The 27,888-nt window shown below is 40.0% G+C and overlaps 1 protein-coding gene across 1 annotated transcript; it reads right to left on the bottom strand.

Annotated features, from left to right (window-relative positions):
• Window positions 1-15,445: 15,445 nt before the first annotated feature.
• LOC139712441 (syntaxin-5-like) lies at window positions 15,446-26,755 on the bottom strand. Its single transcript, XM_071624261.1, has 9 exons — window positions 26,569-26,755; window positions 25,384-25,619; window positions 24,281-24,351; window positions 23,665-23,720; window positions 22,933-23,045; window positions 21,962-22,090; window positions 21,318-21,387; window positions 18,740-18,971; window positions 15,446-18,139 (listed from the first exon to the last, which is right to left on the bottom strand). Exons 2-9 carry the CDS (start codon window positions 25,591-25,593, stop codon window positions 17,980-17,982), a joined length of 1,041 nt encoding a protein of 346 aa, XP_071480362.1. The 5' UTR covers window positions 25,594-25,619; window positions 26,569-26,755; the 3' UTR covers window positions 15,446-17,979.
• Between the last annotated feature and the right edge of the window lie 1,133 nt (window positions 26,756-27,888).

The following is a 27,888-nucleotide window of genomic DNA, read 5'->3' on the forward strand; positions in this document are numbered from 1 at the left end:
TAGCTTGCTGCGCTCGCTCGCCAAATTATTATATCAAAATTTAGGGTTGCCTATTACATTTAAATCACCCTCAAAAGACCCCTCTTAAGTGCTTCAAAAAGCATATCATGAGGACTTTTTTTTAAGTCCCTACCGGGATGGGGTTGGGGTTGAACACTTTTTCAAAAATTAGGGGCGCAATTTTCGCGCTTGCCCCGGGCGCCGTTTTCCCTAGATACGCCACTGACTACCAAGTACAGTCAGTATAGTAGCCTACTGGAAGCAGCAAGCTCTGGAAGCTCTGGGAGTAGCAAGTTACTTGCTACTCAATGTAATTAGTAATAGCACATGGACTTGGTAATCTTTAGTAATAGTAGATATGAATTTTTTCAATGACTGAAAGTTAAAACTGAAAGCTAATAGAGTGTGAGTCTACAAATTGTGGTTGGATGACTTTATTGCGCCTAAAATTCACTAGATATCTAGGTCTAGGAACAGTGGCGTAACTACGGGGGGCATTGATCATTGATTATGCAGTGTTGCTATACATACTAGTGTATATTAAAATGCCTTGCATTGCCAATAATAAGACTTGACCTTGGCTATTTCCTAACTTTTCCATCTATATGAAACACACACACTCACAAACACAAACAAATTAGGGGATGCTCTATATAAAGTACAGATTTTGGACATCCTTCTCCCGCTTGGTCACTTCGACGCCCCCTCGCTGGTCATACCTCCCCCAATCATGAACATAAACCGACACCCTTGACTACCAGTGGCGGATCCAGGGGCGCACCGGGCGCCCCCTCCCTCCAATGCGAAAGAAATATACATGTAGCTACAAACTACAGTTTTTGGACGGTAAAATGTCAAAATTTTTAAGCTCGCTCGCCTCGCTCGCTCGCATTTAACCATTATATGCCATTCTCCTGATGTTACTGCCAGTAATTGCCAGCAGTTGCGCCCGGTGCAGCCCCCCCCCCCCCCCCCCGAATTTCCAAAACGAAAAAATATAGCTACAAACGGCAGTTTGGGGACTGTAAAATGTCAAAATTTTCAAGCTCGCTCGCTTCGCTCGCTCGCATTTAATCGTTATGCAATTCTCCTGATGTTGCTGTCAATAATTGCCAGCAGTAATTACGCCCGGTGCGCCCCCTCCCCTTAATTTCCAAAGCGAAAAAATATATCTACAAACGGCAGTTTGGGGACTGTAAAATGTCAAAATTTTCAAGCTCGCTCGCTTCGCTCGCTCGCATTTAATCGTTATGCAATTCTCCTGATGTTGCTGTCAATAATTGCCAGCAGTTGCGCCCGGTGCGCCCCCTCTCCTTAATTTCCAAAGTGAAAAAATATAGCTACAAACGGCAGTTTGGGGACTGCAAAATGTCAAATTTTCAAGCTCGCTCGCTTCGCTTGCTCGCATTTAATCGTTATGCAATTCTCCTGATGTTGCTGTCAATAATTGCCAGCAGTTGCGCCCGGTGCGCCCCCTCCCCTTAATTTCCAAAGCGAAAAAAATATAGCTACAAACGGCGGTTTTGGGACTGTAAAATGTCAAAATTTTCAAGCTCGCTCGCTTCGCTCGCTCGCATTTAATCGTTATGCAATTCTTCTGATGTTGCTGTCAATAATTGCCAGCAGTTGCACCCGGTGCGCCCCCTCTCCTTAATTTCCAAAGCGAAAAAATATAGCTACAAACGGCAGTTTGGGGACTGTAAAAATAAATGTCAAAATTTTCAAGCTCGCTCGCTTCGCTCGCTCGCATTTAATCGTTATGCAATTCTTCTGATGTTGCTGTCAGTAATTGCCAGCAGTTGGCGCCCGGTGCGCCCCCTCCCCTTAATTTCCAAAGCGAAAAAATATAGCTACAAACGGCAGTTTGGGGACTGTAAAATGTCAAAATTATCAAGCTCGCTCGCTTCGCTCGCTCGCATTTAATCGTTATGCAATTCTCCTGATGTTGCTGTCAATAACTGCCAGCAGTTGCGCCCGGTGCGCCCCCTCCCCTTAATTTTCTAAGCGAAAAAATATAGCTACAAACGGCAGTTTGGGGACTGTAAAATGTCAAAATTTTCAAGCTCGCTCGCTTCGTTCGCTCGCATTTAATCGCTATGCAATTCTTCTGATGTTGCTGTCAATAATTGCCAGCAGTTGCACCCGGTGCGCCCCCTCTCCTTAATTTCCAAAGCGAAAAAATATAGCTACAAACAGCAGTTTGGGGACTGTAAAAATAAATGTCAAAATTTTCAAGCTCGCTCGCTTCGTTCGCTCGCATTTAATCGTTATGCAATTCTCCTGATGTTGCTGTCAGTAATTGCCAGCAGTTGCGCCCGGTGCGCCCCCTCCCCTTAATTTCCAAAGCGAAAAAATATAGCTACAAACGGCAGTTTGGGGACTGTAAAATGTCAAAATTATCAAGCTCGCTCGCTTCGCTCGCTCGCATTGAATCGTTATGCAATTCTCCTGATGTTACTGCCAGCAACTGCCAGCAGTTGCACCCGGTGCAACCCCCTTAATTTCCAAAGCAAATATATATATATATATATATATATATATATACATATATTATTATATATAGCTACAAACGGCAGTTTGGGGACTGTAAAATGTCAACATTTTCAAGCTCGCTCGCTCCGCTCGCTCGTATTTAATTGTACAGTTATGCAATTCTGATGTTGCTTCCATGAGGTGCCCCCCCCCCCCAATGTTTTGACCCACGGTACGCCACTGAACACCCCCCTTTAAAAAATCCTGGGTACGCCTATGAATATATATATATATATATATATATATATATATTGTAACGAAATTCGGTGGAACCGATTCGATTTAACTGTTCGATTAGTATTTGTTATGATCGATAGTGTCTATAACATAGTAAGGGGCACAATATCGAAACGTTGGACAAACGTTTCAAGGTGGTAGTGCATCATTATGAGTTTAAACACTTATTATGTAAAATGTGGTTACTTGTTTGTCATGGGCAAGTTTGGACTATTTTAATACCAACTCCGGTTTAGACCGATGATACATGCCGAATTAAAGTAACCATGTACAAGAGATACTGCTAAAATGTATAATCGTTGTACGAATTTAATAACCACTCCAACATTGTAAATAATTTGAACAACTACTGCGGGTATTTTCCGCGATGCTCGCGGCCGTGCGGGATTGCCTCCTTACTCCGCGATAGGAGGAGAGGCATATAAAGTGGCCGTTGTGTGACATAGTCCGCAACAAGTAGCCCGTGTATGATACATTTCCAATGTGTTGTTATTGTTCACTTCTATGTATAATATACTGTACATGTGTTCCTGAGTTGCTGACTTCAATGTGTCTTCTTGTGAGTTCTGCCACAATACGACAACTTGGAGAGTGGTGGTACATGTTCCTGAGAAGACCAGCTAGCAAGTCATTGGATTTCGGGTATACTGGTAATGTGACTTGTCGCATAGTCCGTACCCAATCCAAGTTCCAGCCGTCGCCGTTGGATTTCGGGTATATTGGTAATGTGACTTGTCGCATAGTCCGTGCCCAGTCCAAGTTCCAGTCGTCGCCGTTGGATTTCGGGAATAGTGGTAATGTGACTTGTCGCATATGCCATGTGCCCAATCCAAGTTCCGGTCGTCGCCTGAGGAAGTTGGTAACGGTGCGATACAGCACTTTACCCCGTGCCACCAACGATACCTGCGCCACCATATGGTTGTGAAAGGTGTTCCACGTTAGCGTGACTGAATTGGTAGCAACACTTGGTAGCAGAACTTGGTAGCAAGAGTTGGTAACAACACTTGGTAGCAGAACTTGGTAGCAAGAGTTGGTAGTAAAAGTTGATAACAAATAAGTGTACCAACTTAACATCCTCTACAAGTGACGTTTGGGAGTGGCATACTTTAAGTGATGCTGAACTTGGTATGTGTGCCGCTTGTGTTGGTGAGCTGCTTCTGACACAACATAATACATGGTAGCATACAGACTAGTAGTTTTAATAATTTAAAGGGATCGTTGTAAACTGCAACAAAACGAACCCCGCCTACTCGGCCATCCTGACACGGCTCGCGGAGACATTTGTACAAACAGTCAAATACACACTCTTAATTCACGACGAGAGGGCGAGTTCGTCACACATGGTGTCAGGAGTGGGATCCCTATTTGTAACTTTTGTATGAATTAATGTAGTTAACTGTGTTTTCACTATGGCACGCGAAACGCCATTGTTGGAGTTGTCACTTTTGCTGGAGAGCAAGATTAGCGAAATCGACGACTTGATTGCTCAGGTGTCAGAGTCGGTGCGCAAACAAACTGGAGTAGCACTAACTTCGGTTTCTAACTTACGCTGCTCACCGATGACACTTGGAGGGCGCCCTAACCAGTCGTCACTGTCACGCTCGCCAGTGGTGTCACCTCAGCTGTTTGGAGATGCGAATGGAGAGGTGGAGTTGTCAGCTCCGCCATCGGCAAAGCTACTACCTCAGCAGCATCAAGCTCCAATGCAGCAGTCGCATTCATCTCGTACAAGTGACCAGCCTGTTACATTTGGAGGACAACCAGATGTAATGCCACACCAGTTTGGCCCGAACCAGCGACGTCGAACAGAGCTCTGGGACCAGAGACGTCATTATGATGTTCAGGGCAACGGAACCAGCAAACCGGCTGTCATACCAGATAGATATGATGGCAAAGGACCTGTGCTGGACTATCTTTGCCATTTCGAAGCTTGCGCTGGAGTTAACCGCTGGACGGAAGTGGAAGCTCTTCAATATTTGGCTGCCAGCTTGAAAGGAGCTGCTGTCAAAGTACTAGCACAGCAGACGGGACGTCAGTTGACGTACCAAGAACTCGTGAACCGCCTGAAGCACCGCTTTGGACTTGTTTCGCATTCAGAAGTATTCCTGGCAGAACTGCGCACCAGGCGACGCAGACCGAAGGAAAGTTTGCAGGAGCTAGGACAGAGCATTCGCGAGCTTACATCCATGGCATATCCTGAATTCGAGGAAGCGGGCCAAGATAAATTGGCTCGAGGTCATTTTCTCGATGCTATAGTTGACCGGGATATCCGAATCGGCCTCTTCCGGGCTCAGCCTCGTACCCTCGACGAGGCCATCCAAGCTGCTCTCAACACAGAAGCCTTCCTGCGGATGGAGAGCGACCGGCGACAGTATAACCGGGTCTTGTTGTCACGGGAGGAAGAACAAGACGTGGCTGTGAAGGATGAAGACACTGCTGACAAATCCATGGGGGTGTCTGAAAATAGCACCACTCTCTTGATCGAAGCAGTCAGCGATCTCATCATGAAGAGGGAGAAGGAGCGGCCAGCGCCAGTGCCGAGAAACGACTTGGCATTAAAGACTGAGACACTCCCTACAAGCGAACAGAAGGAGGACGGTCAGCCTTCTGACAACAAGGAGGACACATCCAAGGAGGGTACGAATCCTCCAGACGACGGGTGCACACCATCCAGAGAGGCATCCGAACCAGAGACATCTCAACCACCACTACCTAGTTCCGCAGCTTCACTTCTGTCATCCACGTTCCAGAAAGGACTGTACGTGAATTTGAACGTGAATGGGCAGGAGGTGATGTTTCTGATAGACAGTGGTGCATCGCAGTCATATGTCTCAGAAGGAATGTACCTGCGAATGAGACCTGAGCGAAAGCCACCACTTGAACCAGTGACAAGCATCGTTCGTCAAGCAGATGGATCTCGGCTGAAAACAAAGGGACATGCAACCATGGAACTTCAGCTTGGCTCCTGCTTGTGCCATGTTGACTTGGTAGTAGCTGACATAAGAGCTGAGGGCATCCTTGGTCTGGATCTCCTGATTGGTCTGCAAACCACGCTCGACTTCCAGAACATGCAGCTGCATACTCCATGGGTATCTCTCCCATGTATGAACAATGAGAAACAGATATGTACAGCAACGACAGCACCGATGTTGGTAAAAGGGACTGCGCCAGCCAACCTTACCAGCCTTGCTGAGGACGACACAGAGACCACGCCTCTCGACGGAGGTATATTTCAGAATCGTGTGCCGCCACATCTGGATGACTTCTGTCAATGCAGTTTGACAGAAACTCCCCCAGAAAGCAATTCATCGGCATACCAGCTTCTGAGAGACGACTCAGAGGTGTTCTCTACAGGCCGAGCAAGGACACGTGTCAGCGTCAGCGCGACAGCACCAGTGGTTGCGGGAAAGCTACCTAGTGGACATCGCCGGTGTGACGACTCTTCCTCACCTGCACGCTATTCTCGGTCACCGGGAAGACCACCTGATTATCTACCCCGATCGAGGAGCCGCTCTCCTTTGAGGCACGCCCGTTCCTCTCGTCATACATCGGATTCATTCTGGCAGAGCATGCCAGGGTGAAATGTGACATTTCTCGCGTCGACTTGTCTGCTGCAAGGGAGCAGCTAGGACAGGAAATCAAATGAAGAGACTGTTGAACTCTCAATAAGACGAGTTTGCGACGAACAGTTAATCTATATGACAGTTGGACAGCTTTGAACTACAGACTGTAGTTGTCTTATAACGTTGTTATGGACTGTACGTAGAGTTTTGTAAAGGAGCAAACGTTCAATAATGTTCAGTAGTAGTACATTTTTGTTGTCATTTTTTACTCTCTATGTGTTCGGCTCCAGGGACGAAGCCTGCATGGGGAGGGAAGCCATGTAACGAAATTCGGTGGAACCGATTCGATTTAACTGTTCGATTAGTATTTGTTATGATCGATAGTGTCTATAACATAGTAAGGGGCACAATATCGAAACGTTGGACAAACGTTTCAAGGTGGTAGTGCATCATTATGAGTTTAAACACTTATTATGTAAAATGTGGTTACTTGTTTGTCATGGGCAAGTTTGGACTATTTTAATACCAACTCCGGTTTAGACCGATGATACATGCCGAATTAAAGTAACCATGTACAAGAGATACTGCTAAAATGTATAATCGTTGTACGAATTTAATAACCACTCCAACATTGTAAATAATTTGAACAACTACTGCGGGTATTTTCCGCGATGCTCGCGGCCGTGCGGGATTGCCTCCTTACTCCGCGATAGGAGGAGAGGCATATAAAGTGGCCGTTGTGTGACATAGTCCGCAACAAGTAGCTCGTGTATGATACATTTCCAATGTGTTGTTATTGTTCACTTCTATGTATAATGTACTGTACATGTGTTCCTGAGTTGCTGACTTCAATGTGTCTTCTTGTGAGTTCTGCCACAATACGACAACTTGGAGAGTGGTGGTACATGTTCCTGAGAAGACCAGCTAGCAAGTCATTGGATTTCGGGTATACTGGTAATGTGACTTGTCGCATAGTCCGTACCCAATCCAAGTTCCAGCCGTCGCCGTTGGATTTCGGGTATATTGGTAATGTGACTTGTCGCATAGTCCGTGCCCAGTCCAAGTTCCAGTCGTCGCCGTTGGATTTCGGGAATAGTGGTAATGTGACTTGTCGCATATGCCATGTGCCCAATCCAAGTTCCGGTCGTCGCCTGAGGAAGTTGGTAACGGTGCGATACAGCACTTTACCCCGTGCCACCAACGATACCTGCGCCACCATATGGTTGTGAAAGGTGTTCCACGTTAGCGTGACTGAATTGGTAGCAACACTTGGTAGCAGAACTTGGTAGCAAGAGTTGGTAACAACACTTGGTAGCAGAACTTGGTAGCAAGAGTTGGTAGTAAAAGTTGATAACAAATAAGTGTACCAACTTAACATCCTCTACAAGTGACGTTTGGGAGTGGCATACTTTAAGTGATGCTGAACTTGGTATGTGTGCCGCTTGTGTTGGTGAGCTGCTTCTGACACAACATAATACATGGTAGCATACAGACTAGTAGTTTTAATAATTTAAAGGGATCGTTGTAAACTGCAACAAAACGAACCCCGCCTACTCGGCCATCCTGACACGGCTCGCGGAGACATTTGTACAAACAGTCAAATACACACTCTTAATTCACGACGAGAGGGCGAGTTCGTCACAATATATATATATATATATATATATATATATATATATATTCTTTAAACCGTTGTGGGAACCTTGGGTCCTTTTTTAATTCAGTAATTAAACAGAAACTGAAATCTTCCTAATGGAACCTTAAAAAAACAACATTGTCCAAAGAGCGGAAGAGGATTCTTGGGCGATACGAAATTCAATTTTGAGGGTAAGCATACTCGTGACAGAATATGGATGAATAGTACTATCAACAGGTTTTATGCTTCCTTGTCCCAGCACCAGTAAATAATGATAAAACGCTAAATAATGTAAGATTTTATCTCAAATAAAACAATGAAACAAACAAACCCCGATGAAAATACAACATCTTTCGATCGGTGAGATTATTGATGGCGATTGCTCAAGATTCTTTACCGAGAAAGTGTATAACTCATGTTAGAATAAATATCTTGATTGTTGCAGACAGTCAAAAATGGTATTTTAAGAAAGTTTGTATGAGGCGGGGAGCTGCATGACTGGTGTAAGGTAGATTGTCGTCCTCGATTTCCACAACACACGACACGAAGAGAACTCTTCTCCGTACGCGCACGGCATGAGACACGTCTGAGGTCAACTTGTGTCAATCATTCATTAATCTTTCCAGTAGACATGCACTGGCATTTCTGTTACCGCTCAATTTTCAGCTCTAACAGGATTATGCTTTACAGCCACCGCGTTCGATCCGTGCGCACAACACATACCCGATCACATACAGGTGCATTGCGATTTCCTGGCTTGAGCCTTACGAATTTATGGGGGTTTTCTCTTACCAAGGAATAGAGATGTTCATTTTATTGTAACATTCCTAACATACAGAGGCTCTTCGGCCCCTAATGAGTGAATGATGATCACTTTATATATCAGAAACATTATTATATAATATATATTAGAGGAATATAACGGTAAATACAAGGCAATCCAACAAGCAAACGTTCAACATGTTCACTTCTATAACCTCTCTCTACCCCGAACATGCAAATCGTATTATAAAATGGCGGGGGTGGATACAATAATGCCAAGAGAAAGCCCAAAGAACTTTCCACAGTGAACCATACTTTCAATTCATATTGTCTTTATTATCATAAAGTCCATCCACCTCCCATTTACGACTACACAAATACATGAACGCACATTTTGGCTTCACTTTGAATTAAAAGTATTCACCCGACACAAATACATTCTATGCGAGATACTTCAGTATAACAAGATTGTGAATTAAACGATATCAGTATGTCTGACAGTGGCCACGAAACTAATCATTCAGTATCGCGTGAAATAATTTACTATCTGTGATCAGTAAGAAAAATGAAACTGCATGTAATATGTATTTTTCTTTTTTTATCTTTCACATTTCGACACAAAGCAAAAGCTACATTAACTGTCGCTATTGCTCCACGTCTCCTCAGGATAGGGCGAACCACAAGGCTAAGGATTTAAAGGACGCCCTCTTTAAATACTTCCAGGGATAAATAACCTCGCTTTCTTCTCAATTACAAGTAGTACCCTCGTACGTATTCGGGCAATTACCCCGAGAGGGCAATTACCCCCCGGCTAAATACTGGTTAGTGGTAAGGTTAGAGTAAAGATTAGGGTTAGGGTTAGGCTTAGGGTTAGGAGTTTGGGTTAGGGTTAGGATTAAGTTTAGGATCAGGATTAGGATTAGGGCCAGGGGAAGGGTCCGGGGTAATTGCCCAGGGGGTAATTGCCCCCAATCGTAATTTGTGTGCTTCGACAGCATCGTCCGTGTTTCTTTTTCTGACATTTTTCCTCCTTTCTTTAGAACCACAATGCAACTGATAAACGTGAAAAAAATCAAACGCGAACCAACGACAATAATTGTCAAAAATCAAATGTTCCAAAAGCAGAAAAATTATCACCTGAAATAAACTTTATACCTCTAATCACGAGAACATTCTGCATCAGTGTGAATAAATAAATGTATAAACAAGCAAATAAATAAAAACACTATCAAGAGAGCCAAATGATGGTCACGGGATCATTGACACTTGACTCAAGCAATACTAAGATTAAAGGTTGAAATCAATCTATACAACCTTGAATATCGTGAAATTTTTTTCAACTCACAAGTGCAATATTGGTAAACACAAGTAAATTAACTTTGAACAGAGATTGAAAAGCGCACTGATGCCATTCGTCCTACCTGAAGCTGTGTGAGATACCTTTTGATACATCTTCTGACATGTATGAAAGAATGATTTTCTAATCTTTCAGATATTCATTTGCTTGCAATGATAGAGATGATATAAACGGCAATGTATGGAGATGAACATGCGTACGCCCAAGCTATTGTGAAATGTAGTCAGTATATGAAACAGGGCATTACAAGCCTTACGGTGTGTTTTGAGTGTCAATTGGCACTGAAACCCAATAGCATTGTACACACTGTCCAAAGTCCCTGGCAGAGAAAGGGCTGCCGCATAAATTATGTCATTTATCAAGCTTTAAAGCCCTTTGCGTGTGAACTACTGACTTGAGGCATTGATTTGGGATTGTTTGGGAGATGTGCTCCATATGCAACATGGCATCCTTTAGCCCCCTTCAACAATATTTTGTTTCCCCACACGGAATCAGTTTTAGTACTCCAATCCAATCTACTAATAACTGACAAGAGTTGATGTGCACAATAATTATAGTCTTTTGGTAGGGGTTAGTGTATTGATCAATTCCATCTTGCTATACATGTATTTTTATTCACTCTAATATCCATGATATAGATAAGTATGAATACACATATCAATTAATTTTCTAAGATCAGCTACGTCATGACTTTCTGAATTCGTGCGGTGATAAACAGCCAATTAAATAATTTACATAAGCAATAAAAGCATACCATACATGAAAATAATAACAGGCAAGAATAAGCACTCTTTTCAGAGTACAGAAGATGACATTTGAATACTTCTACGAAAAAGAAATAGCAAATCTGCTTAAATTGCAATTAATGCAACTGAATAAATTGCTATGTGCAAACGTAACAGTCAGCATCCAACAAAGAAACATGTATGAAAATACTTTGATGTCATCATCATCATAAAATCAATGTTATACAGCTGAAAGAAATGGCAATAAACTGAACCACCAACATAATATGTGTATATGAAAATGCGCTTCAAAATTTCATACAAATCAGTTTAGTCTCTACCAACTGACACACACCCATGGGACCCACCAATGTGTCATTACAAGTGCTAATTAACTGAACACATTGATCATATCACTAGCATGTATACCTCCAAAATCCAAATACTAGACAGGGGCGGATCCAGGAATTCCGTAAAGAGGGGGCACGTTTACAAAATTAAAGGGGGGCGCTCGCACCCCTCCCCCCATTTTTTCTTTTTATTTGTTTTGTTTCAACAAAAAATAAGGGGGGGGGGGGGCGTGCGCCGGTTGCGGTCCTCCCTGGATCCGCCCCTGCTAGAGGATTTCCATGGAATCTACTTGAACAGTTACGAAGAGCTCGGATATAACAAAACCTTATATATTCCTTTAGTATAACAGTGTGATTTTGCAGGTCCAAACTCTTTATATTTCTTTGTTTTTGAATCAAGATATAGTGAGAAAGTTAATATAACAAGGGAATTGTCATGGTTTTAGTTCCTCATTGTATATACCCACGATCCCCTGTAATCACCCACTACTTCACTTGGCTTCAGCGATCTGATTGACATTAATGAAGTGATCGGGAGACAGCTTCTAACATGTGCAATCCTTGTGCTCTAAATATGTCACATTTCTGACTAGAGTGGAACAGATAAATGACAAGCAGGCTGGTATGAGGATATAAACACAGAATTGGCTGGAAAATCAATTCACTTCGCATGCTTGTATAAGTGTGTGTGTGTGTGTGTGTGTGTGTGTGTGTGTGTTACTCAGTATTTGATTTCATTGAAGCTCCTGTATCTAGACATGATTAATGTCATCCAGAATAATGATAGTGTACCCGCTTCATTATAGTTCTGATAACGTGGAGTGGACATGTATCATGTAGTTTATGTCGTACAGTATTATGTAGTTATGGTACCGAACAGTACATGTGTTTGTGTGTGTGTGTGTGGGCATAATGCTATGCAGAGCATTGTAAGTTTATCATGTGGTGTATGTTTCGACTACAGCACTCTTTGTGTGTGTGTGTAATAGAGATGCCATGATACACAGCTGCAACCAGGTACAAGCATGACACTTGATATTGGTTTTGAATAGATATTCACACAAAGGCCCCCAAGGCTAGGTGCACAGTAGCTCTAGGTAGTCTTAACCATCTTTAGCCCGGAAATCAAAATGTGATTGGGAAAAAATATATACATATATTTATAAAACTAACGCTACTCAATGCCTTTCGTTGTTTCTTTTGTTTACAGTGCTTGAACTGTACATTGCTTATTAGAGCACACATTCACTTAATATTTTAAGGGCAAGGCACATCTTTCTGTATGATCCATATGTTAATGCTGCTTTTCCCTTCTAAACACTACATAATTTACTTGTATACGATTATAAAAGTTGCAAAGCTTTAGTCATGGATCAAGAGTATTAGCATATTTTACTTCTGCACATAGGAAATATCAATCATGTTTCTCTGTTGCTTTCATAGAAAACAACATTTAAAGACTTGGTTTTCTGTGTGTCTTGTAACTTAAATGAGTTAAAACAAAAACAACTTTGACTCAATGTAAACAACATCAAATGAAGTATTGTTTAAAAGACAGTCAAACAATGGAATGTTTTCCGACATTAGTCTTGTCAGTAAAATATATTTTGGACAGCAATTTACAGTAATCTTACAGAGTGCAGAACATAGGTCATCATCATATGAAATAATTTACGGAGTCAAAAATCAGAAATTAAAAATGGATTTACATTACAGAGCAGTTGTATTACTTTTAAATAACATACATCTCTTATATACACAGGCAGATAATATCAAAGCATACTTAAATAATATTTTAAGTATACGGAAATAATATGTGAAGTAGAAAATTTTTACTTCGTCATTCTTACTTCGTCTCTCAAAGTATCATCCTCTTCTCCATAAAGCTACTATCTAGAGTTTTTTTTTTTTTGGGGGGGGGGGGATGACCTACTGTACTCATGTTGTTCAGTGTTGAAAGGAATCGCAATATTTCATTTTTTTTAAATTCTCTGAACAAAGACTGCATTTAAAACTTCTATCAATACAGGCAAGGAAATCCTCCTTTAAAGAGTCACCTTTTCATTAATGTATCAGTTATAAAAAGTGCATTGCAGCAGTTCCTCCATGCCTTACAATGTGGTGGTGCCATAATTCAGCACTATATTCCCCATAGTCTGCTATTCCGTGCTTTGCAAACTATCGTGTGGGTTCTTAAATCATTGTGACAGTCCTTACACAAAAACACTATTTTCTCCCATTCATATTTCTGGTCTTAATGTTACATCAACACAGACACATACAGAGCACAAACACACACATTCTCAAGTTAATAAAAAAGGTAGAGAAACATATTTAGCTTCCCTTCCAGTCCACATGCTGTTTGATATGGTAACTGAAAACACTGTTGGACTCAATAAAATAAGTATATTATTGAGAAAGTCACATGGATAATGCAAGGCTTGTCATATCTATACTTGACACTTTACAAACTAAAATGCCATCGAACTGAAATGTGACTGGACCAGATTGTACTGGCGATCTACAGTGAGTCCTCCCATCTCTCTCCTATGGAACAAACCTTAATTTATGATTTGGCATCAGACCAATGAAAAATGTTGCAGTCATCCCCCTCTTCTATATGGCAGCAAGCAGTTAGAACATTTCAAATTTCTTCTGCATAATTTTACATTTTAAAGCCGTTGTCTTTTATTTTAATCATATCTCTAGCAAAACAAAAAAACAAACAAACAAACACTTCCAAGTGCAATTTTGTTGTGTCTGGTACAAGTGCTACATTATGACCCTGATCACATGCTAAGGCATATTTGGGCACATAACTAGAACGATGCATTGTAAACGAAGGTAACTATTACGCCAGAGGCCTGCCCCATAATGAATGCCAATTAATGTATGGTACATTTTCATTTAAAGACATATTAGGACACTTTAGGGGCAGAATGAATCAAGAATAATATTGAAAGCAACAGTTGCTTGAAATCCACTTATTATAATGATACTGAAAAACAGTATACATTGTATTTCATTCAAGTCCTCCTGTAGGCCTGTGCCTGGGGCATTTGAACACCGAGTGTTCAGTATTACAAGCATCAGCTTTGTTTCCGAGTCAGCAGAGTGCCTCTCAATTGAAGTTTACTACTTGCGACGCAGACATGACATGCAATGTGATATTCCAGAATATTCTGATGAGGTCATAACACTGTCACAAAACCCTATCATCCTGCCGCCACTTCACCACACACACATTTCCATTTCATGAAGAATGATGCAAAAGTTGCTGAGTATGCACACTTTAAATACACTGGTTTTTAGTAGATAAATTGATTTTCACAGATCTATCATGCTCATATGACACTGATGAATACATGTCTCCAGTCATGTACAAATAAAAGTAAAAAGAGCAGAAAAAGAAGAGGAAGAAATAAATTAACTGATCTGATAGTTTGTCTAACTTCTTTTCTTTTCACACCTGCATTGTACAAAGTCAGCTGCAGTACAGCACAATCTTGCCCCAAACAGTTTTAAGTCTGTATTCCTCACATTGACTGTATTCAGCACATCCATATTTACATATTCCATTCAAGATTACTCTACGGACAGTGACTTCTACTTGCACTGAAAGCTGCATTTATGGAGAACCACTGGAATCAGGCACATAAGAATAACAAATGTCACTGTTTTTCTTTTTTCTCCTCCACATGAAAATTGCAAAGGAGTATCTTTCAAAAACATGTTTCATTTATCACTGTGTATAATCCCTGTCCAGAAAACATGCTTTCAGACAAATGAGGTAACCTGACTTAAGCAGATCTAACCATGAAGTGTCTTAAAAGTGAAGATATTATGTCAAGCGACAAGCTAACATACGAATGCTACAATTCAGATGAAGTACAAAAGACAGACGATTAAAACAATTATTCATAGTCATGAAATCTTATTTCACTGTGACAGGCAAACTCGTATGTCTTTCATTCTGTCTCGCTGTCAATCAATCCTTGGCATAATAGATGGTTTTCAGGGTAAATAGATGCTGCTTCCCCTCTATCTGTTATATCATTTCAAGGTCACAGCGGCTCTCATTTTCATGGTAAACCCACTGATATCACACTGCTTTCATTTCCAAAGAACTTACATTACATAGTAATGAATGACCAGTTTGATGCCACTGCAGGGTATAGCTGTACCATGACAGAAATCGGGCACACCTTTCACAGCAAGGAAAAATACACATGGATGGAAGGTATACAAGGTGGTATTCCTGTCCTTCCCCCCCCCCCCCCCCCCCCCCACATTACACATGAACCAAACTGTCAACATGATTTCGCCGGTACGTTTTGAGCATGGTGGTTTCCCCATTTCGTTATCTTGCTGACATATCACAACTTGCATTTTTCTCCTTTTTCACAAGCAATTCATACTTTTAAACCAAACGTATGATACGCTTGCAAAACTGCAGTCATTATTTCATGGGACATTGCAGGATTATAAGTGGCAACATTTCTGAAAGGGAAACTACTTTCAACATGGTACAAATGACACTAAAACAGTTGCAGTCTCCACACTACTTACACGTACAAATTCAGCTATGCACATGCAAATTCATATCACAAACAATGACAAGCTACCAAAAAATTAACAAACAAACAAATCAATCCAGGATGTGTCAGTGAGAGAAATTTATCACTACCCACAGTGGGAGAAAAAATAAAACACGAACATATCTGGTGATCTGATACAATAACAGAACGAATTTTATAGAGTGAAATTTTGCTCTCCCTCTGAGTAAAATGGCACACAGAATACAAAATGTAAAATGAAGCCCAAAGGCAACTTTCACCAAGCACTCCATTTTTTTACCTTTCCCAGCACTTTCCAACACAGCATCTTCACTAGGCAAGCTTTATTCAAGTCACTTACCTACGAAAGCCAAGAATCAAAGTATCTCCCCAAAGCAAACACAACTGGTTTCACTCCAGCTTAATGCTGCCTAACAGAAACATCAACATACATTCGTTTTAATGAGGCCAATTAATAGAAGTCTATACCTAGGAGGCATCCTGTTTCCCTATTGTCCATGTTAAAGCTTTTTTATCATATGAGAAACCCCTTACCCTACCTGAATTAGGGGGCTTTCCCCTGATCTAAAGTAACACTCATGGCACACACACATTGTACTTTTTCACACAAGCATCAGACACATGGGACTGCAAAGCAGCACTATCACATCAGAAAAACTGAAATGTGTTCAGTAAAAATGCCTGCCCATGAAATTTGGGTTTTGGGTTGCACTGCAATTCCAGACAACCATTGCTCACCACTGGGTACTTGGAAGTTCATTTTCCATCATCTTTATCATCAAATAATGTGGATAATGTAAGTTTCCATTGCACATTATAAAAACTACATACCTTCAAGCAACAAAGAACTACATAACCCAATAAACTGTGAGATCTATGTATACCTTCTTTTAGTAGATTGGTATTGCAAACCTTTCTATACAAAATACTGAATTCAAATATGTATTTGAGGCCCCTGTTAAGGAGTAGTTATGTCAACAAATATTGTGGTACTATTTCTCCTGCCATGTGTATGCTTTCTTCTCATTAAATCCCTTCTGTGTTTAGTGAAGGCTATGTTAGCTTGGTAGATCAGTATGGCTCACACAATGAAACAAGAGATCATACATCACAAGCGTAAATTCAAATTTGCATCACAAAAGTTAAACTGAGCTGTGAACACTTTCAGTTAGAAGCATAAAGGGTGCCATAATTCAATGAAAAATGAATGACTGCTTCCATGGCGTGCACTCTACATATACAAGAACTTCTACTCCACACTACTAGTGCTTTCGAGGAAGTTTGTTATTCAGAGTTTTGAGGTACATGCTCACATATTTGACGTGACAGCGAGGGATAGGGACTAGATGATGATGGAACAAGTTTTTCTATCTGCTATGGTCCAGATGTTACTCCTCTGAAAAAAAAAAAATTAAAAAAAATCCACATCTAAGAGATCATTCTCCCTTTGACTGACACAATATGCATTAAAAATTTCACCATCGCTGTAACCATTTTGAGGAACTCTTATTTTGATCATCAGCCATATCCCCCCACCCCCCCCCCCAAAAAAAAACATACACACACACATCGCAATAACCTTTCCTCATACACGTTTACGCAAAATGAGAACATCACAAAGTGCAATCAACAATCATTTTCATTGTAAAAGACAAAAATGATTCAGGAAAATCTATACCTCATTCACATATAGACCTTATATTGTTTTCACGTAGAGAACGACCACGCATTCCCCATCAATGTCTTGTATGATCAGCACTGTGAAATAAGCAGTACGGGAAATGGTTCTTACTGACAGGAAAGAACAAATGCTGACTCTTTGATTTGCTGCGTGCCAGTTGTCGCTACGCCCACTCATCAATCATACACCATCTCACAATGAAAATGCGATATATCAAATACCAGGTAGACATTCCCAAGTTTCATCAAGACCCTTGTTCCTTGAGTCTTGACAATCCGAGAGAGGCTGCATGCAGAAATTACAGCTACTATTTTGTTTCAGCTCCTGTATCAAAACAGGTTAACTACTCTTTCTTTTGTTATTTTGGCAAAGCTCTACACGACGCAGACCAGCAGCCAGCTATTAAGAAAGAATGTCTGATTGTTCACAAAGGTCTTTTGTCCCGTGTCACATCACAACACTGGCTGTGTGCCCCTAAGCAAGGCACCAGGCTGCTTGTGGCCGCCGGCAGCGATTCAGGCCAGTGCGAAAGTGCGAGTGAGGCCTGCAGGTATCGTGATCAAGCAACGAAGACAACGAAGACGATGAAGAAAACGATGAGGACGAGAAACACTTTGATCATGAGCCACCTGTTAGATGTCACTGACTGGAAATACTTCAAGAGCTCACCGTGCGCTGCCTCCACATTGGTCGCCGTGTCATCAATGTTACTGTCAATTCTGGGTGCAGAGAATAGCAAAATATATTCATTTAGTAAACTGATGTATAATCATTCTTTATAACATGTTGCCATATAGCAAAAAGATATCAGTGATGGTGACAACTGAAACAATTAGAATACTAATACTACTACTACTGATTAACAATAAAAGTGGCAATAATGAGAGGAACATGAAGAAGAAACAGAAGAAGTCATCCTTCTCGAAAATAACTGTTAGTACCACAAAGGATACGATTGTACATGACAGCAAAAACGACAATTCCTCATGATTTTGTTTCAGCATTTTTCGTAACTGACAAAGTTTTGCAGCAGCTGAATATTTTCACTAATTTCATTTCCTGTCGATGAGTTACATGTATACCATTCCAATTTCCCTGGATAGTATCATTTACCCACTGTATTTTTAGACGTGCCTTGAGAAATGTAACATCTTGCATGATTTCATGCTTTCTACAAACATGAATGAAAGTCAAGCTATGGGACATCACTGCTACTGTGTCTAAGGTTCGATCACAGAGAGTAATCGTAAGAGCGCAGTGAGTAGACACAAGAGCATGACATGGGGAACCCTCTGGAGATGACCATTTGTGGGACTGACCTCTGAACCTGTTCCTCTTGTTCCTTGACCATGTGAGCCAGCTGCTGGAAGATACCGCTGAGCTCCACAATGGTGCTCTCAATGTTGTGCATGGTCTCCTCCCGGCTCTTGATGTAGTTGTCCTGCTGGGCCACCAGCTGCATGGACTGCTGGCCACGGTGGCGCGTCCCATCAAAGCCACCCATGTCGATGGTAGTGTGGCCGTTGGACTGCTGATCATCCAACAGTGAGCCTTTTTGGGGTTAAGGAAGGAAAAATACAAAACAAGGTTTCAATGGAATTTATGTAAATTCACACAATCTTACTAATGCTGTTCTTAACAGCAAAGCAATAAAAGAACATCAAAAGTGGCACTGACTTGGGCCTGTCTTTGTTTACAGTTTTGTTTTGTTTGTTTCTAAGATGTGCTGATTGTGCTGATGAAGGTTGTGTACACATCTATCACCTTGACCAGAATCCTAATATCCATTGCCAAAAACAAGAAAAAAAAAAAAAGAATTTGCATACCATGACCTCTTAACATAATCAAAATGTAAATAAGTGAGTACCAATGGCAATCATATATATTTGCACTAGGTCTGCTTACAGTGATATTGAAATCTTATCACTCATCACAAATGAATTATAGTTCTAATTACACTGATCATAACAACTGTTAAACTAGAAATGTCGCTACGGCGACTGGTGTATGCCTCTGCCATAATGCATGGTTCTCCTAATAGGTCTATAGTACAATGTCTTGACAATGTGTGATGACAGTTTCACACAATTGGCAAAATATTAAAATGACAGGTTTGCCACAAATGTGCTGAATGTTCACTTTCCTAGAACTAGGTTCAACTGGATGAATGATTAAAACGTCAGAGTGCAGTTATTTGGGGGAACTGATGATTTTTACTTGACTTTTGACCCTTTTATAAGTTTATGCATTGAGTAATTTTCAAGGTATTGAGAAAAAGTATAATTTCAGTATCAAATGGTAAAATAGTATTATCTAAACCTGGCCTTTGACCTTTGACCTCACAGTTCCAAAGAGAATCGCTGTTAGGTAGAACATGCATAAATATGTAAGTTTCATGATAATACCTTGAGTTACTTTTGAGATATGGAGGAAGAAGTGCAATTTAGCACTTTCACTTGACCTTTGACCTTTGACCTTTTGGCAAGAAACTTCCCACAGAATATATATTGGGTTATACATGCATACATCAAGTTTTAAAAAAATCCTTCAGGCATTGCATAAATATAAGGAAAGTAGTGATATTTTGAGGAGTTGACCTTGACCTTTGACCCCCCTGACCTTTGACCCATGACCCCCAACTTCCCTAGATAATCACTGCCCATCGGTACATGCATATATACTAAGTTCCATGAAGATACCTTAAACCATTTGCGAGATATGGAGAAAAACATGAAATTTCAACCTTTTTTTCACAAAATAACCTGTGACCTTTGACCCCGTGACCCTAAAATCCAAACAAAGTATCATCCCTCAAGGATATACCCTCATACCAAGTTTGATGCAAAACCACCTCACGGTTCTTGAGATATCGACAAAAACAAAACAGGACGGACGTACGGACGGACGGACGGACGACCCGAAAACATAATGCCTCCGGCCACTTCGTTGGCGGAGGCATAAAAATGGCAACCTAATAAATAAAATTAGGTTGAAATGTAGGCAGTTGCTCATGAGATGAAAGCTTCTCCTTGGAAATGGTTAGCCTTATGAGAACCAAACAAACACAGGCAGACATAAACACACTCACACACACACACACACACACACACACACTTCAGTCGTCCCGACCTTCACATCTATCAGCACGTGAAGTGATTGTAACGACACAGAATATTTCGAAGTGTCTCTATTTTTCATGAATTCTGCAATTCACTTGATCCTTCCATAATCAATAATTCTCAAAAACATTGCCAGACATAACACAAAGTCTTTGTACTGTGTATCATCTCTAAGGTGGGCAATCAACTTTTCCCTTGAAAAAAATAATTCTTCTTCTTTCTCACTCACTCAATGTGGTTCTGAATCAAGAAATCAATCACTCTCAAAATTGTCTAACAAGACCCAATAGTGAAATGTATGGTGCACAATAGCAGGGCTTGACAATAACAGTTTTTTTTTTGTTTTGTTTTTGTTTTTGTTTTTTTTTTGGTGGCCCATCCAGGCCATTAAAATCTTAGAATGTGACATTTTGGTGGCCCAAAAAAGAAATGTAGAGGGCAGAAATAAAAGAAAATATAAGATTTCATTTTGAAATTTAGCTGTACAATCATGCCACCAAAAGATAACCTTGTTAAAAATTTGGTTGCCCGACATAAATTTTTAGTGGCCCTGGGCCACCGGATGACCGCTAATGCTGAGCCTGATATAGTACTAGATTACGGTTTATGTTCAAAAAATATTTCCAATTTACCAGATTGTTAAAGTATTGACATTTACATAAAATGGATTAATACATTTGAATTACATATATGTTTCAATGGATGTTTCACAAATGTCATTAGTGTCAAAGATTGAAATACAAGTTTATCACAAAATCAACAAAAATAGATTTCTTACTTGATCGAGCTGATGAAGGTGTTTGACTCGATGAGAACTGCTCTCTTCTCGATTTCTGATCTTTCAAGTTCTATCAGTGAAATTCAAACATGAAATAAGTCAGCTACTAATAAGAAAGCAACACATCCATACAGCACAGAATGAAAAAAACAACAACACACACACACAATTGTGTAAAGTATGTAGTCGTGAACTGAAAATGTTGTCATTAGCATTAATGTAAGGCATAAAATTAGCAAAGATGCATAGATACAGTATCTACACAATAAGTACAAGTTGATGAAGCCTTTAAATAATTGGAGTACATGTAAATGTTTGCCCTTATTTAATCTACAATGGTGCTATAACATCAACCATAATTATGTTTCATATAACACTACAACCACATAACCTGAGGGCAATTGGATACCAGTAAATCCTACAAGATTTCTAAAGAACAAACCATGGAAGGATTGTAAAATAAATGCACGCTACTCTGGAACAGCCTATGACAGACACACACATGAAAATCTTCAATCTCCTCAATCACTTTCTTACACAGGTTAAATCATATCTATTATTATGCTGAGCAGCTCAGTACCAGTCTTTCCATAAACAGACTTGCGAAACAGAAAGCAGTTGATGATTCAGTAAGGCTGGCTTACCTGCGTCCTCACTTCAAGCACAGTTTTGAAGGAATTTGACATGTTGGCCAGTCTTGACTGAAGTGACAACACCACAGTGTTGGAATGTGTCTGTATGTGACGGCCATTCTGTCCACCTTGCTTCGCATGCTGCAACACAAAGGAGACATAAAGTAACAGTTGTAAAGCATGGAGTTCAACACCTGCTTTCAAAGGACTATACACTGGAGAAAGAATCACAATCATCAACACATTATAAATATATTTTTTAATTGTAGACGTATCAACTTTTTCTGCATTTCTACATAATAGCATATTTTTGTCTATTGATGATATTGTATCTCCAAAAGAAGCAGACTGGATTAATCGTATACAAAATCATTGTAATAAGTTCAATTTTAAGTCTAATCTTGACCTCTGACTGTAATCTTCATGGACATGTTCCTTAAGTTATAACTACACCTGCATCATTATCATTCACATCATATTCTGAAAGCAATTTTAACACATACACTGTAGATTATCTTGCCATTGCTTCTGTACAGATTCAAAGTACAAATGTATGTGGAAATTCAAAAGGTAACTCGAGGGTGTTGTTCATAGCCCATCACTAACACTAGTGGATCAATTTGATTTCAAATTTCACAAACATGCTTCATTTGAAAAAGATGGAAGGTACGTTGAGTATATTTTTATGTTGCATCACAACACCAGTGGATACATTTGATCTTATATTTTGCAAATTTGTGACCTTGGTCCTAATCATATTCTAATTATAAAATCTGTTCATATTTTACAAGACTTTCAAAACAAGGAATGCTTCATTGATGTCATGCTATAAAGCACATTACTGTTTATACTTCTACAAATGACAAACTGGCCAATACTTTGCATGATGCCAAATCTTTCAATGTGTGATAAGTATGGCGACACCTACAAGTTGTACACCATTGACACACACAAGCACTTCATCACCCCGTAAAAACACATACCTGCTGCAATTGGCATATCTGCTTGTTGAGACTGTTGATGTCTTGCTTAATGATGTATGTGAGTTCTTGAATCTCAACGGATTTGTCGTCAAATAATGATTTCCTCTTCGCCACTAAAGGAGACAAAGATAAAGACAAGTGAAATGTTTTTTCTCATTTCCTAAACACAATATACTGCACTGTGGATTTTATACAGAAAGACAACAGACAATTTTTAATTGTACAACAAAATGAAACACCAACAAAACTTTCTTGCAATTTGAAATCCAAAATATTATACTGATTAAGAAAGAAAAAAGAGAACATACATTTGTAGTCATTACAACCACCACAAACACGGCAGCTTGATAACAATAATAGCTGGTTTTTATATAGCGCACTTCACACTTGTCAAGTATCTCATTGAACTTTACAAACTATTATTGCCCTGGTCACTGGATACATTATTTCAAACCAGCACTGCCAGTGTTCACTCTCCACTCCCTGGGGAGCATTCCAGCCAGTCGCAGCCATTTTACAGGCGCACACATGTCGATCAATGTATCAAGAGACTAGTAGCATCATAACAACATCATATGTAAATTGCCTGGCAATGAGTTGAAGATTTGACTTTTCCACCACTGTCACAGTTTATAAACAATTGCATAGTGAACACACTGTGGAGAAATTCAGTGGTATTCATACACACACACACACACACATGCTGAAATGAAGATTAGTGTGCAAACTTACATATTGTTAACTTCTCCAGTTTTGTGTAGGTATTGCTGAGGTCCTTGCCAATTTTTCTGCAATGTTTCAAGAAAAAAAAAAAACAGACTCACATTTCATTTTCGGCAACATTTAACCTTCTCATTTGTTATGCGCTGTAACATTTGAGGCAATAACGCATATAAAATGCTGAGGACTTCAAGTATGTAGCACATATATCTTGATAGATTCACAAAAAAAAAAGATTATCATAAACTTGGAGTGAATACATCTAGAAGCACAAGAACACTGAAACAGAACCAGGGTTTCTTTTACACAGTAAACTACTTTTAATAATGCAATGTGCGATGCAGGTTGGTGCAGCTTGCTGCAGACGCTGCAGAAGAGTTATAAGGTCACTGAATTTCACCCTCTGAACAGAAATCTAATCACCAGTTATCACTATCAAGAAGTCATTCCACGGGCCATTGGACCTTCATGATGTCATCCTGCTTTTACTCCCTCCACCCACCCCACAAAAAACAAAAACAAAAACAAACAAACAAACAAACAAACAAACAAACAAACAAACAAACAAACGATAAAAAAAGGTTCAGCAGCCTGGGAGACTTGGGGACTGAGAAACATCATCACTTACTTGGCAATACGCATGAAATCTGAATGCTGTTGTTGCTTTCCATTCTGTCTATTTGGGTTGACTCCATTGCCCTGCAAAGGATTAATATGTGATTAGAATGCATCAAGTCGAGAAAATCAAAAGGGGTAAATCTTTGTCCTCATTTTTTTTCTTCTATAGACAAGGATATCCCCAATAACCAAGATTTTTTTTAAATATAACATTAAGATGTGCATTGATTGGTGAAAGAAAAAGGATCACCACCAAAATGGCCACAACTGTCAACAGGTTCACAAAGTATGATGCTTCATTCTCAAAAAATTTCAAATATCTGTCACCTTAATGTAACTCTTGTTTTGATTTGCTAAAAACATGTCATTACTATCAAATCATCCAGAAGGTAACATTTACAATTTCCTGCATGACCCTTTTACAGAGAGATGAAGTACTGACTGAACTTTATAGCCTAAAAATATTCAAAGCTCTCTCTCTTGCCTCTCAGTTCAGTGCAATAATAGCAGTTCAACCTCAATAAAGATACTTGTAGCATATTTTCACTCAAAATTCTTAATCCCCAACAATGTGTGTGATGCAGACTGTATCGAACGTATCAATGACAATCCTGTCTCATATATCCCATACACTAGCCCTATATACAGTACTACTGATCTCATTAGCGTAACTTGCTTATCACCGTTTTCTTTCTTAACTCTTTTATTATTTTTTTTCTATAAGGGCCAAATCATCTTGTTCACCATGGAAAAAAAAACCACACTCACTCACAACCAAAATCATAATGAAGCCAAATGACCTCACATTTCCAGTTGGTTTCAAGTCAGAAAAAAAAAAAAAAGGGCAGGGCTCTGAGGGAAACCTTCATGAAGGTGGGTTTTTTAAATGGTCTGGATGTCATCATCTTTGGGTGGGGCCACAGCACAACTTTAGTATGAAGAGCCTTTGCTTTCTTACATATCTAAATCATCAAATGGGATTGGACGTGTGAGATTGCGAGAAGCTTGGACACCTCTCTGGCCTCATCGGCACATGACATCCTGGTATATTGCCTCCCGGATGCTGCATTTGTGATTATACTGCATTGAGCAACAAATGAGAAATTCAAGTACCTGTCTTGTCTGCATGGACTTGATGGTGAACAGGAACTCCTGTGTGCGATCCCGACACGTCATCTCGCTGGCGTTCCCAGCTGCGGCTGCACCGAGTGTGACGGGAGGAATGTTGTGTGTTGTTACAGTCCAACCACTACGGTGATGGTAACCAGAGGTGGAGGACTCGCTGCTCTCGTCAAGTGATGTATGGCGCCGTCTATTGTACATTTGTATTGCCTTGCATCACTCACTTCCTAATAGATAATAGTTCAAGGAGAAACAAGTTGAGGTATAAGTAATGAAACAATGAAATGAGCAATATTTGTCACAGCTCTCTCATAAAATAGCATTGACCTTGACCTCCCTCCCCCCCCCCCCACCCAAGCGAAAAAGTTTGATGGCCCCTGCATAGTAACAACAACCATTTACATGTTCTTTAATTGCATTGGTGTGATCTCTTTTTTTTTCATATCATTTCTTTTGTTGTAGCAAAGCCAAAGATAAAGAGGGGCACATGCCCAGCCCAGTGCGCCCCCACCCAATCCGCCAATGAATAGCAACATCATGAACTACATTCTAAACACACAAACCAGAATTCTACGTTAGATACCGTAGTTACGGGTAAACTCGGCCTAGCGGGTAAAGTCGGCCGCCAGCGCGCACAGTACAATTTTATGTACTGTGGGCGCTGGCGGCCGACTTTACCCGCTAGGCCGAGTTTACTTATAACTACGGTACATAACGTTAGATTTGCATCCCAGTATAGATAGAAACTAGTACTAGTAGCCAGTAGTACAATACTGTAATAAGCTTCCTTGGCATTTGGCTTGGACACCTTGATCCTTGGAGAAGATTGGGATTAGGTCCCTACTGCAACAAGAGTCCCTATCCTACCTGCAAAACTTTAACACGGTGTCTGGCTGGTCGGGCGGCTAGGAATAACATGAAACTTTGAAAGGACGTGGATTTTAGACTTAGTAAGCCGGCTAGTTATTTATTTTCTCACACTCATGGCTTTGAGAAAAAAAAGAAGTATTAACAGTTACATTAAACGTTCAACAATATCAATACCGATCAGCTGCTGGCTGTCTGTGCACGCCGGTATTGGATAACTAATGACAATGTCTCGTACAACATAGGTTTTATGCGTTTACAGAGTGAGTGTCATCACGAAGTTCGAACTTGCAGTAAAGAAACACTTACAAATATCTTGACTTCTTCAATTCCTTCAATGGTTGAAAGTTGATGAGGCTAAATGTGTCGCCGATCACCATGCATTTATCCACGATAAATGTAACTGGTATGGGGTGAAACGTTAGTGTTTAATCGATATTCTCGTTGTAACTCGTCTCACAAATGCAGTTTTCCTCCACCGTACGCAGCAGCTGTATTGGGTTTACGTCTGTGGTTTTGTGTGTGAGTAACGAGTGTGAATTCATGATGTGAGCGTGTAACGTGTGTGTGTGTGGATGAGTTGACGTAGCAATATCAGGTGTATGATGGGATATGTGTAAAGCGGAAAAGGATCTTTAACCCCATACCACTTTACTACAGTGTACTTGTATTTGAGTGACTTTTCGTGCCTATCTCTCTCTCCGATTATGTGGTACTTGTGCTGAGACACTTAATAAACAAGTTTAAAACTCGATACTGTGTGCACAGGACACTGAGAAATCTAAAAAGTTGATTGGATCACTCAACGTATTACCTTCGATGACAGTTTAATACGGAAAGACCATGAAGGAGAGATTGGACCACGCCCCCGCTTCCTGTTCTTGGGTATATTCATTAAAACGAAGCGAAACAAAACAAAGCAAAATAAAGCAAAAAAAAAAAAAAACAAACCCCGAAACAAAACAAAACAAAAACAAAAACAAAACAACAACAACCACAACAACAACCACAACAACAACAACAACACCACCAGCATGATACACACAATGTCACACATGATCTTTTCATTTCATTTTCATTTCATTTTATTTCATTTCCGACTAAAGTATACAATGGCATTTACATTTAAACAAACTAAAGTACAATGTGACTTTTGCATATTCAAATGAGATTTAAATGCAAGTCATTTGTTTACAATGAGACAAAACTTACTTTAGATGAAGAAATGCATGGACAAATTGTAACTTAATTGAAACAAAGAAAAAAAAATCGGAAATGGAGGGACTCAAACTTAAAGAGCCTATAGCTTGTAGAATGCAGTCCCCTCGTGAGAAGTAAATTGTAGTATAATATAATCAAACGATCTTAGCCAAAAGGCTGATGTTTAAATAGTCCCATGCAAAGACGTTACACACACACACACACACACACACACACACACACACACACTTTTTTTTTCAACGATGTTTATTCTGTTCCATTCAAAGTAATAGAAAAAAATAACAATTTTCATTTGCTACAATTGAAATGACGAAAATATACATTTGTGATCATAATAGCAAATTTGCTATTGCTGTACATAATGACATAATAAAAATTACATTTTCATGAACAATTATCAATTTACAT

The sequence above is a fragment of the Diadema antillarum genome, unplaced genomic scaffold (assembly GCF_040938485.1).
Source record: "Diadema antillarum isolate AM-2024a unplaced genomic scaffold, OU_Dant_1.0 seq00001805_RagTag, whole genome shotgun sequence".
Classification (NCBI taxonomy): Eukaryota; Metazoa; Echinodermata; class Echinoidea; order Diadematoida; family Diadematidae; genus Diadema; species Diadema antillarum.